Consider the following 15,756-nt stretch of genomic DNA (forward strand, 5'->3'; position numbering starts at 1 on the left):
GTATTAACTTTGGCTATTTTTTTTCAGTTTTGTTCACCTGATACCTGACATCCCAGTTGAAGTCATTGTATTTCAAAAGTAGCTGAGCAACTTCAGGCTTTACCAAGTCAGTGAACTCTAAATTTAGATGTTATGCACTCAAGCAGGTGAGTGCTTGCACCTGAGCAGCCTAAATGACTTGAAAATAAAGTCATATATATATGTACCTTACTATTAACTGGACAAGAGCACAGGTTTCAGAAACCTTGACTCAACTTTTTTATTGCTCCTCCTGGCTCCAAAAATAATGATTGAATAAGAAAAACAAACAATGGATAATTCAGTTTAATTCCTAAGAATTTTTTATTCCATTTGAGTGAACCAATACATTCCTTTGTGAAACAGGAAGCAACAATAATTAGTGTACATTTTTATGTGCCATCTATTCTAATGTGGCAACAGAGAAACTTGCAAAATTTTCCTGCATTGTGGTAGTCAATTTGAGACCCATTTACTCTGTGACTGATGTTTCTGTGGAAGTCTCACAGTGACTGCAGTAAGTCTATCCGATATTTCGTACAACTTCGTGTTTTATCTACCACTATCCCATTTGGAATTTTAGCCTGCTTCAGTTTCAATAAGCAGTGATCTTGACAGTAGCTTCTGAAGCAATGGTACTAACAGTGTATGACACTAACAGCATAAAAGTGAAACATTGTTTGCACATACCTCAAGCCTGCTAATTTTCTGAGACATGCTCACAGTACCAGCACAGTAACAGTACCAAACACATGCAAGAGATCACTGGAGAGTCTTTCTGTAGGCTAACAAGTAGAATGCAAGACTTCAGACACAGAGGAATTTGTTGACTATGACTTCAGGTCCTCCTTCCTTCATCCTGCCAAAACCTATGGCAATACCTTGCCTACAGTCTTACCTGTATAAATCTGTCATAATCTGAGTGCAAAATCTACTCCAGAGCATGTTTTTATAACATGGAACACCAAATGCATTTTCTATTCTTGTTTTGGAGTAATTACAACAGTGAAAGTCAGGTCTAAGGCTTGGAAGCCCTGAAAGAACACTTGCTTCCTAACATCTGGCTCAAGATGAAAGGAGATACAGCAGCTGAGGATTTAAAATGCAAGAATAAGTAAGGTCACTGACTGCATAGTGTAGGGAAAAAAAAAAATCATAGGGCAGGTTCAGCAAAAAAAAAAAGGACGAGAATCCAAGATGGGAGGACAGTATGTTTGGCTGAGGACTAGGCCTGCCCATTTCTCATGAGCATAATACATAATTAAGATTTGATTACTCATTGTGGCCAAAACTATGCAGTGGATGAAAACCTGGCACTGTGGAACTGCAAGTGAGCACGTCCCTGTCCCAGTCCCCGGCAGCTGTCCTGCGCTCTCTGCTCACTGTGCCAGTGCTCAAATGGAGGAATTGCCCTTGGAATTGCTGAGCTCATTGTAGATGACCTTGGCATGATTCCTGGACCCATCAGAAAACTCAGCATGCAGTGGGCACAGGCTTTGGCAGCCTGGCTGCAGGAACAGCAGCCTGCTGCCGCCCCAGCTGAGCCTTGGTCCCCCAGCACCACACACCAGGGCTACACAAAGGGAACCACATGCGTGATGTGGCTCCATCACCGATTTCCTCCCTGCTTTCCATGGTAAGGAAGCATGAGGGTCTCTACCCAGGAGAGCACCTCAAAAAACAGCAGCATTAAGAGTGTCAGCATTGCATTAGGCAGCCTGGCACAGCAATTGCCTCTGTAACCCACCAGTGCTTTTTTTTTTGTCTTTTTCTAAAAATTGTACAGTCTGTATCAAAAGCAAGTGTCTCAGACCTCTTGAAGGTCTGCTGTGCTGGCACCTTGCAGAGCCCTAGGTCTGCAAGTTTGGAAGCATTCTTCTCTCTCCTGCACTACTTTGGGTTTAATTTGTCCTTTAGTGGTGTTCCGGTCTAGCTTGCTGCAAACAAAATTTGTGTTATCTTTTTTTGTAATGAAAACAGTAATTAAAAACACTTCTATGCTTTCCATCTGGTTTTTGCATCAAGAAAACAGGCAAAGAGAAATTACTTCCCGAGTTCAGCCAGTGCATACACAAAACCTGGAAATTCTCTCAGTGATCTCTTGCACAGTATAGGATACAGCCAAGGAAATAAACTGAGACTATGAACATAAACTCTCACTCTCTTGTTGAATGTCTGAACACTATTAGTCTCACTGGACCAAATATTTGCACTGTTATATCCAGAGGAGCACCTGCTTTCTACTAATATATACTGGTATTAGCTGAAGAACAATGTAGTTCAGCTTGTTGTCTAGGTTTGAAAATCAGAGACTGAAGGGGTAGACCTGGAGAAATGGGAAAATGAGTGATGAAAGGAAGAATGCAGTTAGGAATAAAATGCTAGGACAGTCCTGTGAGCCTGAACCATAATGTGAAGCACAGATAAAATGAGCACAATTAGTAACCACAGATAATGATGTGAGTGCAAATCCTGTAACAAACACCACAGTACTGTGCATTTTTCTCCCCAGGATGATGTTTTACCCACTTTGAAGGCCTCTGGTAAGTGACCTGTAAAAGACATCTGCTGGTTTGTTTTAGAGATGAGAAGAATCTCCTCTGAACAGACAAGTGATATACAGCAGCCAAGGCTTTATTTTTGTCAGTGACTTGTCAAGCCAGCTGCGAGCATTCACCCTTTCAATCACAGATTCATTAGGATGCATACATATTTAATCAGGATTTAACTCTGAAGGTACTCTGAATGCTTCTATGGCAGTGTATGTTTTAGCATATAGCACCTTGCATTTTGACATTTAGATGACCATGCTAAAGCTGAGGTAAAAGCCAGATTTCTACCACTAAACTTCAGAGGATTAGCGACACTTGGAAGCAGTCACTTTCCAGTGAAAAACCAGTTTCTTTCTTTATGTTTAGCAAGCTGCCTATTTAAAAAATAAAACACAACAAAAACAATGCTGAGATTTGATTAAACTGTAGTTGAGGTCATGTATCCATCTGCCTTACTGCTGGGGCTGGTGGAAGCTGTGGTCGTGTGATGCTTCCCATCGCTGTCCAGAACAGAGCTGCCAAAATGGGAACACAGTTCCATGTGCAGATAGCAGAAACATTCAGGAGCTGACCCTGCTCTCAGTCAGTCATTTTCCTTTCTGCTGGCACCCCCACCAGTGGCAACAAATCAGGCGGCCTCCTTGACCAATGCCACTTGATCATGCTGCCAGATCTTCCACTGCTCATTTCCTGCAGCACAATCTGAAAGAAAGCCTGTTTCCACGCCTGAGCTGGTTTGGACAAAGATAAATCTGAAGGCTGCCTAGTGACTAGCATATAAACATACAAAAAAAATCTGATGATCTAACCTACAAGGCTTCAGTTATTTGGTATAATTAAGTGGAGAAGATGCCAAGAAAATAATTACCGGAAAGTTTTCTTTTGAGAAACTTACGATAGAAATTTCTCAACAGCTTCAAGGAATTCCATGGATGAGCTAAGCCCTTCCAAGTCCAGCAGATTGCCCTTTTTGTCATGAAAGTGGAATAATTCAGTCTCTTCCTCTTCCAGTTCTTCCCGAAACAGATTGGTCTCTGAGGTAGGAATGATGATGATGCGAGGGACTGCATTGCTAATGACAGAATCCAGAACTCCATTCACTTGACTTCCTTGAGTTGCCATGTGGGATGTACTTGAGTCTCCTCTGCTGACACTGCTGCTATTCAACCCGACAGGCAGAGAAGTTGCTCTCAGGGAGCTGGTCACAAGTGCTGCAGAGGGACTGGGTTTGACTGGCTGCCCAAGCACCTTCTCCAAACAGCTGGAGGAGAGAGAAACCTGGAGTGGGGACATAAGCTTTAGCATGGTCAGACACCAGATTGCTGTGGAAACCTGTATTTGAAATATTCATTGCCACTGGTCAGTATTTGAGCCACCAGGCCAATTTTCTAAACACTTGAATCATTAACTTGAGGGAAAATCATGATGTGCTAACATGTACTGCTTGGAAAGCAGAATGTTAAATGAAGCAAAAGAAGATGTACTCAAATATCAGCAGAGACTGAAAAGAAAAAAAAAAAAAAGAAGAAGAAAACAAAAGCTCATTCCTGTATCTGACTTATCATTAAATAATGGTAGTACTCCATTTTTAACACATCTCAGGGTATCAGGGTACTAGATAATTGCATTTCTGTCTCTTCTTGTGGAAGAGATGTCAGATAAGACTCAAGTACACTTTATTTTCCTGAAGTTTTGTCAACCTTGTGACAATCTCTGTCTCTCCCCAAATGGCTGCTAGTCCTACCTCGGGGAAGTCAGTGGCCTTGCATTCACACACAGGAAAGTGCTTCCTCCAAGAAAGAAGCAATAAATATTCACTTTCTTATCAATTAAAAAGAAATTTAACAATTTCTTATCTGCCTGTTTTGAGAGAATTCTGATTTCTCACTTGGCTCTGATGGCAAGTCCTCTGTATTCTTTCCATAAGTCTTGTGCACGGTATGCAAATTCAGAGTAAATTAAGTAAGCTTTGAAAGTGTCTGTTTACTGGCAAGGGAAGGCACAAGTGATCAGTTTTGGCTTCCTTTAAAAAATTACAATGAAGGCGATAAAATCACTGTGTCAGATATAGAGATAAGCTGGAAGTCCCTCCTTTCTAGGGAAAGACAACATTTAAAGTAAAGTGCAGTTTTTACTTCATTACTAAGTGAATTCCCATCGTTTTGTGTAATTCTACTCCACAAGCAGGAATCATTCATGGGTCCCTATTGGTAATGATTTCTCCAGCTGCTCTACCTACCAAGTGGAGGGAAGAACAGTGTGCTAAAAAAAAGTGGTTTAAATCAGTGTGGCAGAGAAGAAAAGTCCATTCTTCCATATCAAAGATAATAATAGAATGAAAAACCCAACTCCAAAACCACTCCTCCCTGTTTCAAGTGCTGTTTTGACTGCAACAGAAGGATAGGTTTCTTTTGGATGCGGCTTGGTGGGCACAACACCCACTTACAAGTTTTTTAATAGTTTTCATGTCGGGTAATTCCCTTGAAAAAAAACCTGGATGCAGAGAGGATATTTGACCTCTCCCCTTTGAAATCAAGTATCCAAACCTACATTTTAATACCTCCAGAGAAGCCTCTTCACTGCCATGTTAAGTTCCAGGTGTCAGTTTACATCAAGTTTGTTACTATCCTAACTAACTGAAGTAAGTCATGGGGCTGCATCATGTCTTTGTGGCAGCACAATCGTATGCATTTTTATGCTTTGGAAAGTACTAAGCCTGGGACACTGACTGGCTTTTCCAGAACTGAGTGTTTTTAGAAGTGCTCTAATTGGAATTCAGTCATAGACAATCCAGTGATGCTATTAAAACCTTAAAATAAATACTAAAAAAATGCATTGGTGGTTCTTTAGGGTTTGTTGGGGAAATTTTTTTTTTGAGGATAAATGGGTGGTCTCATTCTGAAATATTCTAACTGAGCTGACAAATAAATATTTATTCTGATAATATGAATTTAGCATTTAGCTGCAATGGACACAAGAAGGACCTTCACACCACACAGGAATCTCTGCTGAAAATAGTAAGAAAAGCAAATGAGGCTTTGAACATCCAATGTAAATAAACTCCCCATATCTCAGTGAACGCCACTGAAAGTCTCAGCATGAAGATACTCTGTTTAAGGGTTATTTATCAAAGTAATTCAAGAGATGTCTTTCAAATGCAAAGTAATAGCACGTGAGCCTTCTTGTGGGCTACACAGTTGCTAAATTCCAGATACAGAAATATTTATTTTATTACTGAACAGTTTATGGAGACCACCTGAGATTTACTTCCCTTTTCCTGTCCTGTGAGACAAAAAGCCAGTGATTCTCCAGAACCCGGAGACAATATCCTGCCTTTGCCACTTGCCTACAACCTTGGACACACTTGGCTGCTGACAGAAGGCAGCAAAACTGAGTGGTACATTTGAGCACATGTTGCCTGACACCACATTTGGAGTCGCTGTTTTTCCATCAATACTGTTCACAACAGTTACAGGAAGAGAACAAGGTTTCTCAGGACTTGATCTTAATGGCACACATGAAAGAAGACAGGACAGAGGCATGCAGGAGCCAGGTCATTGGGTTACTGGAAATCTTCAGAGCAGTTCCTGCTTTAAACTATGCTGTCTCTAGACAATTACCATCAGATCTGGAAGGGAGAACAGGGGACAGAAGCAGATGCTTTAGCTGCCCAAGGTGTGGGTGTTTGTCCACATGCGCTAGAATAACCCCATGAAAGGGTGCCTCCATCAAAAAAAGGGGTGCTACTCAGTCCAGCCACAGACAGGGGACTGTAAGCTGTGTCTGTCTTTTCCTGAAAAGGCAGCACTGGTGTGTGCCTGTCACTGTGCCACCCTTACAAGTACTCGTTTGGAAACTGGTGTTACAATCTGGCAGACGCTGACTCGTGGGTGACCTTCTGCCCCCATCAGGGAATGGGGTGCTCCTCAACAGCAGGATGCCAAACCTCAGTGGTTTGGGCAATGGGGGTGATGCATCCACAGAAGATGCGCTGAGTACTCACCGTCTCCTCTTTCAGTGAGGGAAGGGTGGCAGTTGCCAGACTCTCCTACCCTTAGGGAGAAATGGGAGTTTCTTTCTCGTCTTCCCCCTCAACAAAAATAAAACATTTTAATGTACACTGAAAAGAAGGGAAAGGGTGGCTTCTATCATGTCAAACTCTGTTTTACAGACTTGACTTTACTGTAAAAGGAGACTGCCACAGTATGAACACAGGGGCCATGATGGAAGGAACCAAAGCTGGGGTAGATAAACAGACAAAGAGGCAAAGAACTAATCTTCTTACATTTGATGCTAATGACTATACCTTAATGAGCTTCAGAGCTACAGGTGAATATCAGTGAAAAAAATTGATTAGGCATTACAGGCACTCTCGTTTGTCACACACACACACACACACAAAAAAAAAAAAAAAGAAAGAAAGAAAAGAAATAACAGCAAGGAGGGAGACAATGTTGGAACTAGTATTAATACAGTCTACAGATGAAATAGATGGGCATAAAGGCTGAATTATCATTCCAGAGATGATGTACTGCAGCAAGATTAGCACTAAAACAGAGAGTCCTCAGCTGAGACTTTTTTCCATACCTTTTCTGCAAAGGCTTCATCACAGCTGCAGGTCTTTGGGAGCAGGTCTCTCTTGTCTTGTCTCAGACTTGTGGAGAAAGAGTGACTTCGTCGAGGCTTCAGTTTCTCATGATCTGGCTCTACAGGGTCAAGCTCTACATTGCTCCAGGTCTAATCACAAATTGAAGAAAGATTTCAGCCAGTTGCATCTTTTTTCAAATTCTTGGAAGTTCTCAAACTCTAGTAAAACCCATGCACATTCACAGAAAACTAAAGCTGTTCTAACACAGGTCTCACACTCAAAACTCCCCTGGGGAGAGGCTTTATTTTCAATCTTCTCACTTACCCTGGACTATTTGGCTGACCAGAAAAAAAAAACCAACAACTTGGAAGTAATGAAAAATTGTTTAATCATTTTTCACCAGGATGTTTTTCACTCTTTTATATCTCATTGCTTATGCTATACTTATACCTGCAAAGCATCTGAATTCTAAAGATGGGAGCAAGTACAATCTATCTGTTTAATATGTCTTGCAGCATTCTGTGTGACCACCAGCTGATACAAAACAATGGACATGGACAGATCCAAAACCTAGTTTGCATACATCCCAGCAGAATATCCAGAACACCCAGGGCTTCTCAATCTGCATGAGCTTGCTGATTCTACAAACCATCATTACCATGGGAGACAATGGGTGGGCTCTGCTCCAGTTTTCTAAGAGCATGTGAGTAATGAAGCATGAATGGGACATTCCAAAAGTGCTGTTCCATTTAGAGGCTTGGGCAGAGGCCATTTGTCATCCCTTACTTTGTGGTGACTTCTATGTTATCAATGATGAGATCATTCCACTCCAGCACTAGCTTTTAGATATGGATAGACAGAGGACAGACGGGCAGACAGACAAGGCTCCACACAAGTGGCAAGATAATAAGTGCATAATTCCCCTGCATCACCTTGCTCATACATCTGTGTGGCCACCTGTTTATTTCTCCACACTTGTTGAATGAAACTCCTTGAATGAAATGTTCCTTGATATGACTCACAAATGTTTGTTCCCTACACTAACATGTACACAACACACAGAGGAAAGCATTGGTGGCTACAGCTGCATCTTTTACAGTGTTCCTGGTGTCATTTCTTGCCCATCAATGTTTTACTGGAGCATTCCAAAACTTCACTCAGTCCTGTGTCGTGCCAAAGTTGTTGAGCTTAGCTTTTATTTCAGCAGCTGATGTTCCAGCTAAAACCTGTACAGCTGCACTGAGCTGCAAGTTGCCCCAAGGACAATTACCTTTGGCTGCATCAACTCAGCACAGCAGAGTGCTGTGCACTGCTAACAGCAGGGGTTTTAACTGAGACCCCTAAACCAAAGCTGTGCCAAAAGCTGAAGCTCTTACCCTCATTATCTTGCCTATTTAAGCAGCACTGGCATCGAAACACACACAATAACCTGCTAACATGAACAAACCAAAACCAAGTAGTGACCAACAGTGAAGAACAGAAAGCTTCTTGGATCAGGATGGATGATGAAATTACTTCATTCAGCATCAAACAAAGGAATAATGGGGAGAAAATTTAGGTTTTATACCCAAAGGTGTAAAAGTTGCATGTAGGATTTATACTTTTGTGACACGTTACCGGCAGAAGCTGTTGCTCTGGGAGGCTTTTGATGCCTGAACTGAAGGGGAGCAGCACAGGTCCCCAGGAGGGCCAGCCCCAGCCCAGACCCTGCCGTGGCTGCCACCCCCCCCAGAGCCACCTTCCCAGCACCTCTGCAGGCAAGGCCAGCTTCTTGTGACTGAGAGAGGCTGTGAAGAGTCTCAAGGGATTCTTTTGTTTCTCTCCCACTCAGTCGCCAGCCTTACTGACATGTGGGGTATATTCTTACAAAACACCCCACCATGCTCTAGGGGCAGGAGCCTTTCACTCCTAATGGTTAAAATCCAGGTAAAGAAATCAAAATTTTCCCATCCTACAGAAAATGGACTTATTTTAAAGCAATAAGACAGCTTTTGGATACATTATAAAACTTTGGATGGAAGATTGTTTTCTTGTCCTCCAGCCCGGTGAGATACCTAATCACAACCAGTAGTTGGTGACACAGGGAGTGTCTGACAATGGCTCTTTTTAGTTCACATTAAAGACTTAACCTGAACATCCTTGGTCCCAGCAGGCATCAGAACCACACAGATATGCTGGCCTGAATGCTTTTTCTGATCACGCATGAACTTTCAGCTTTGCAGAAATGACCTCACATGACCCGAAAATTTTAGCTACACTCTCCTCCTTCCCTTTTCTGCTCTCTAATTTTGAATATGTATTCATGGAGTTGCTTATTTAGAGTCTGAGAAATGTTATACTCACTTTCTTTCATGGAAACAAGAAAAGACTTACAGCTTCTCCAGTAGAAACGGAGGAAACACAAGTGCTCTTGGTCCTGCCAGCAAGAGAGTGGTGGCTGGAAAGAGAGGTCCTGAATGATGACTCATTCATGGATCCCCTCAGGAGGTCATTCTTTGATATTCGTATCAGGAACCTCAAGCAGGGAACAGCTTTGTGGATGGTTTTTCTGAAGGAAAATGTGAGAAGGAAGAAAAAGCCAAACCTGTCACACTGAAGACACAGCTTTGAAATTCATGTGGTGAAAATACTGTCTCTTTCCATCAGCTCAACACAGCTTCTGTTTTGATGAAGGGGGTCTTACAGATTACATGCAAACAGCATGATATAGCTGGTGCAAACTACTCAACAGGCTGAAAAGAAAATAACAGGTCCTTCCAAGGCCTTGTGTAAAAACACATACAGAGGAGCTGCATAGGTAAGCGAAAAGAATTGAAAATATCTTGAAGAGCATGATTGCTTCTGATTTATTTAAAATGTTAACCCAGAAAAAATTCAGGCTAGTTGGTACAAAAGTCTTCACTGTGCAAAGACACAGAATGAGTGGAAAAAAGGGAAGAGGGCCAGAAGAATCAGATGTTGTTACTTATTTGTGTCACGCCAGCTACTGTAAACTCGTATTGGTCTAGACCAAATCTGCCTTATTCATTAAATAATAATCTCAGTTATGGTTGTGTGAGTCTGTTTCTTCTGACCCCAACCCTGGCCCTGCATGGAGCAGAAATGTCCAAGAGCCTCCCCTGTACAATGCCAGCTGGCCTTGCTCCTTGCAGGGTAATGCTAGTCAGAATGCTTCACTGGGTGTAGCACCTCCCCAGCACCTCCCAACCCATTATTTCAGCCCAAGAGATGAAGCTAATAGCAGCACAAAACTAAATTAGCAAGTCAAGAAGTGAGGCAGCAGCAAGGCAAGGAACAGATGCAGGGGACTACAGATCGCTGGAGGATGTCAGGACATTGACTTTACACTGAGATGCAAGCCAAACAGAGGAATATTGTAAAATCTTTTGCATCTATAGCTACCAGGTTTGTTGAATAACCAGTGTATTTAAAATCATCATTTCTATTCTCACAAAAGATCACACATGTTAAAATTTCAGAGACATGATTCTGGGAGCATGAAATGTGGTCACTCACTTGTAATCAAAAAAAGAAACCCACCACCACCAAACCTCAATATTTGGCATCATCAGCACTCTCAGAATACTTCTGCTTCTCTTTCCTCTCTAATTTCAAAGGCAAGTGAACAGCAGCTCTGTGTCTACTCTGGAGATGGGTACTGAAAATAGCTGCCTGCACCATCATTCCTGATCCTGCCAAGATGCCTGTTGGTGACCTGGCAGGGCCCACCGAGCTGCTTGGGGCAGAAGGCTTCTCACATGATGCAGGGTAAAAAAAGATGGTTAATGTTGTGCACAAAGTAAGTCCTGAAAAAGGGTTTACAGGACACGAGAAAATGTCAAACCTCCATCAACTTCCTTTCAGATTGAAGACCTCAGTCTGGTGCTGAAAAGCAGCTGCCAGTTTTTTCCCCAGCTGAGAAGCTGAACTACTTCCATCTGACAACTTCAAGTTAGTGTAAAACACACCATCCCATTTATTATGTAGGATTTGGTGCAGAGGTCTCCTAATGCTGGAGATTCAGGAAATAAGTGTCTGATGGTGAATTTTCAAGGAAAACATATGAACATTTCTGAATGCCTCAAGGGACCAGAGTTTCTATTTTACTAATATTTGGGAGGACTATTGAAGGACATTTTGGTGGTTGGGATGAAAGTACAGATTTTGAAGAGAGTTTTAATACTGTATGGGTGGAATACAAAATAGGCATAAACTGAGGTACTTATTTAATGATATTTTTATAATCTGAAATAAAAGAGTCACCTAAAGTAAAATACGTAGTAATTGCAAGCAACTTTTTGAGAAAATACTGCAACTCAAAGTTATTTATGATTATTCATTATTTATGATGTAGGAGTTTTGAACCAATAATTTTTGTGTAATTCTGCTTTGCTTGGGAGCCAGTTGGAAACACGGAGCTGCAGAATTTCCTGTTTGCTATGAAAGAATGATTACAAAACCTAAAACTTCCAAAATGTAAGGGAGTTTCTGCAATAACTCTAACACAGCAATGTGTTATTGTGGAACACAGAGACAACATACAAGTTGTTAAAGATGTGGAAGCTTTCTTCCCCACAAAAGACTATTTCATGAATTAAAACTTTGAGTACATTCCTCACTTACATTCGTTACTTCCTGTGAGACCTATTAGGGAGAGGTATTTTTCTCCTTTACACTGGTGGGGAATGGGTGGGCAGGGGGATGGGTGGATGAGGAGGGCTATAGCAAACTCTCACACCAGTTCTTAGAAGCCAAGTGCTAGCACAAAGGTCACTGTTACAATTTCAGTTACAATCACTATAATGTAGGGTTCTTTTCTCTGTTGTTTAAGGTAAGGAAACCCCCCGAAAAGGCTTGGTTTTGTTGGGATGTTAAGATGCAGTGTCAGGAAATCTCTGTGCAAAAAACCATCTTGCTTTGCTAGTGGTACATTACTGGTTTGAGCCCGATTTGAACTCTTTAGATCCTGATTTCTAGATGCCTCTTTGTAGAAAGATTTGGAAAACAACTTAGATGTTATTTGGTTCAGTAGTTCCAATATAAAATGACAAATTATCCCCTGCTCAAACCCTTAACCCTTTGGCCTAAACAGACTGGCCCATTTATCTGTGCTTGGATAAATTACTCTCAAGGCATGATGTGAATAATTAGAAGATTTGGAAGTTATCCAGAAACAATAATCTTAACATATATATTCATTATTCACTGTTTAAGCCAAACTGGTCCTGCCAACATATTTTTGCCAACTGACTTATTGGTGTACTATAGGGTTTTTTCCAGTTTTGAAACTGCATTCTTGATTCATCACAAGGGACCCAACATTACTTCTTTTCCTGACTGGATGGCTCCCAAGTGTATGAAATGTCTTCACAACAAGTCCATAAAAACTTCTCTTGTTGATATGTCTAGAAATACAAGTTAGAAAGCAGGGAAAAAAATAAAACAAGATAAAACAAGATACTTATTAAGATAATGTCTGAAATCTTGTTGTGGACTCCAGCCCTTTTCCTAACAGCCTTAAAAAACCAATGCTGATAGGAAAAAGACTAACTGAAGCAGTTCTCTGTCACAGAGCCGTAGGATGGTGTGGTTTGGAAGGGACCTTGAAGGAATCTTAAAGACCATCTAGCCCAAGCCTGATGCCATGGGCAGGGACACCTTCCACTAGACCAGATTGCTCAAAGCCGTATCCAGCCTGGCCTTGAACACTTCCAGGGAAGCATCCACAGCTTCTCTGAGCAACCTGTTCCTTGGAAAAATAATAAACTGAGCACCATAACTTTGGTTCAGAAACAAATTATGGGTCCTAAACACGTCAGCCAGCTGTGAAAACTTCCCATTGAACTTCTGCAACCCATCAGAAACTGGGCATTCTCCTACTCTAAAATGCTCTGCAGACTTCAAAAGACTCAGATGGTTTTTGGACGATGTGAAAAGGTGTTAGTTACGATAGCAGACATTTTCAGACAAAATACATCTCTAAAATGGAGAAGCATGGATGTGACAGATGAACCACATGGCGGATAAGGAATCAGCTGGGTGGTCACACTGAAACTCAAAGAGTTGTGGTCAATGGCTCAGTGTCCAGGTGGAGCCCAGTGACAATTGGTGACCTCAGGGGTCGGTGTTGGGACCAGCCCTGTTTAACATCACTGTTGGTGATGGACAGTGGGGTGGGGAGCACCCTCAGCAAGCTTGCTGATGACACCAACCTGTGTGGTGTGGTTGACATGCTGGAGGGAAGGGATGGTGTCCAGAGGGACCTGGACAGGCTGGAGGGGTGGGCCCACGGGAACCTCAGGAAGTTCAACAAGGCCAAGGGCAAGGTGCTGCGAGTGGGTCAGGGCAATCCAAAACACAAACACAGGATGGGCAGAGAATGGATGTAGAGCAGCCCTGAGGAGAAAGACTCAGGGGTACTGGTGGATGAGAGGGTGGACATGACCCAGCAATGGGCATTCACAGCCCAGAAAGCCAATCATGTCCTGCATCCAAAGCAGTTTGGGCAGCAGGGGAGGGAGGGGATTCTGCCCCTCTGCTCTGCTCTGGTGAGACCCCACCTGCAGTGCTGCAGCCAGCCTGGGGTCCCAGCACAGGAAGGACATGGACCTGTAGCACCAAGTCCAGAGGAGGTCATGAAGATAACCAAAGGGCTGGAGCACCTCTCCTCTGCAGACAGGCTGAGAGAGTTGGGCTGTTCAGCCAGGAGAAGGGAAGGCTCTGGGTAGATCTTACAGCACATTCCAGTACCTGAATGACAGCTACAGGAAAGCTGAAGAAGTACTTTTCACAAGGGCATGTAGGGATAGGACAAGGGGGAATAGCTTTAAAGAGGGAAGGTTTAGATTAGATAATAGGAAGAAATTTACTGTGATGCTGGTGAGGCACTGAAGAAGTTGCCCAAAAAGCTGTGGATATCCCATCCCTGGAAGTGATCAAGGCCGGGTTGGATGGGGTTTTGAGCAACCTGGTCTTGTGGAAGGTGTCCCTGCCCATGGCAGGGGGTTCCCAGGGTTCCAACAGGAATTAGATGATACTTAAGGTCCCCTCCCAACTAAACCATTCTATGATTCTATGTTTTCACGCTTTTTGGGTGTATTTTGACCAGCATTCTGAGAAACCTTCACTTTTCTTACAACCATAGTGCCATGCATCAGACATCCAAACCGAGGAACACAGTTTCCAGCTCCCAGGTCCTAGTTGCCAGGCAACGGAACTTACCAGCTTTTCCAGTAATTGGGCGGAACAAGCCTCCTACCAACGACTAACCCTGCCATCTAGTGGTATTTATACATTTCTCACACCTACCTGTGTTTTCTCAGAACTTCCGATTAAGCATCACTTTGTGGTAGCTACACTTTGAAAGACTTGAAAACAATCCTACAGGTATGCTGAATAGGAGTTCTGTTACAAGTATATCCCCTTTATATAATAAAGTATCTTTCGCTGCCAGTGTTTCAAAATTTTTGGTGAAAAAAATGCTTCAGAAAACCAAACCTTGAACACATGCATATATAGCTCCTTATATTGGTGATGATGTGATTTTTTGAGCCTCGCTGGTTGGGACCTTTTATCTGGAGAGTGGTCTGTAGTGGCTGTCCCTGATATGATGGAAGATGTCCCTGAGCATCACCTCCTCCTCCTGTCAGTCGCAGTGTTGTGCAGCTCCACAGGGCAGAGCAGGGCTCTGAGGGAGAGGATTAAAGATCCACATTTGCATGTACAGTTATACACATACCTATATATTTACTATACCTGTATCTTGGGTGAATTATTGCATATATGATGGGGTTGTAGATTGCAGAAGCTTTGGCAATAACTGCTGGCACAGATTTGGAATATGGTGTTAGGCTGTTGCCTCGACTAAAACAAAGCAAAAACATTTCACACAGCGATGCCATGGATTACATGGATACTATATTACTAAAACATATTACTCCTTTTAACTGGTTTTATGCTGTTATCTTTTTGTAATAAATACCCCTGAAAAGTTGACTCATTCAAGTGATTTCTTTGCTCAGATGAAAGGCTTGAATTTGACAGCATGTACTTGGTTTCATTCATTTAGAGAAGATCAAAGACATGCAGCAAGTAATTTTAGGATGACTAGGAACACAAAGAATCACCTTCCCTGTTTCTACAATAGATAAAAAAAAGCCCCCAAAACCCCGACAAAAGAACCCCCATTGTGGCCATCTGGGAAAAGTGAATGGTGACAGAAAAGAAAACAGAATCAAAGCTAAAAATCTTTCAGCAGCAGCATCTGTGCTGCACGATAACGTGTGTCAGTGACTCAGTTCCAAACACGGTAGAAGGAAGAGAGGACTGGAAATGGTTTAAAACCAATATTTCCCTTTTGACTTTAACCTCCCACAGTCACTCAGGTGCGATCAATGTCAGTGCAGGATAAGCACAGTTAATATCATGGTATCATAGAATGGTTTGGGTTGAAGGATACCTTTAAAGATCATCTATCCCAACCTCTCTGCCATGGGCAAGGACATCTTTCACTAGATGAGCTAGCTCAAAGCCCCATCCAACCTGGCCTTGAAAAGTAGAACATGCATTGACAAGACACCAGGTCCCTTGGGAGCGGAG

The 15,756-nt window shown here is 42.4% G+C and overlaps 1 protein-coding gene across 6 annotated transcripts in view; it reads right to left on the reverse strand.

The window, feature by feature from the left end:
- Window positions 1-318: 318 nt before the first annotated feature.
- The window catches only part of LOC116443948 (melanopsin-like), a 52,475-nt gene continuing 37,037 nt past the window's right edge, over window positions 319-15,756 (reverse strand). For 5 of the 6 annotated variants that reach the window (XM_032108886.1, XM_032108885.1, XM_032108889.1 and 2 more), the window contains 4 exons: window positions 14,914-15,021; window positions 9,532-9,706; window positions 7,158-7,307; window positions 319-3,848 (listed from right to left, as the gene is read on the reverse strand). In XM_032108886.1, the coding sequence (XP_031964777.1) occupies window positions 3,462-3,848; window positions 7,158-7,307; window positions 9,532-9,706; window positions 14,914-15,021 (820 nt within the window). In that variant the 3' untranslated portion in view covers window positions 319-3,461. Of the gene's footprint in view, window positions 4,072-7,157; window positions 7,308-9,531; window positions 9,707-14,913; window positions 15,022-15,756 lie in introns of all 6 variants that reach the window. The other variant, XM_032108891.1, reaches the window with a different exon arrangement.

Source organism: Corvus moneduloides, chromosome 5 (genome assembly GCF_009650955.1).
Source record: "Corvus moneduloides isolate bCorMon1 chromosome 5, bCorMon1.pri, whole genome shotgun sequence".
Classification (NCBI taxonomy): Eukaryota; Metazoa; Chordata; class Aves; order Passeriformes; family Corvidae; genus Corvus; species Corvus moneduloides.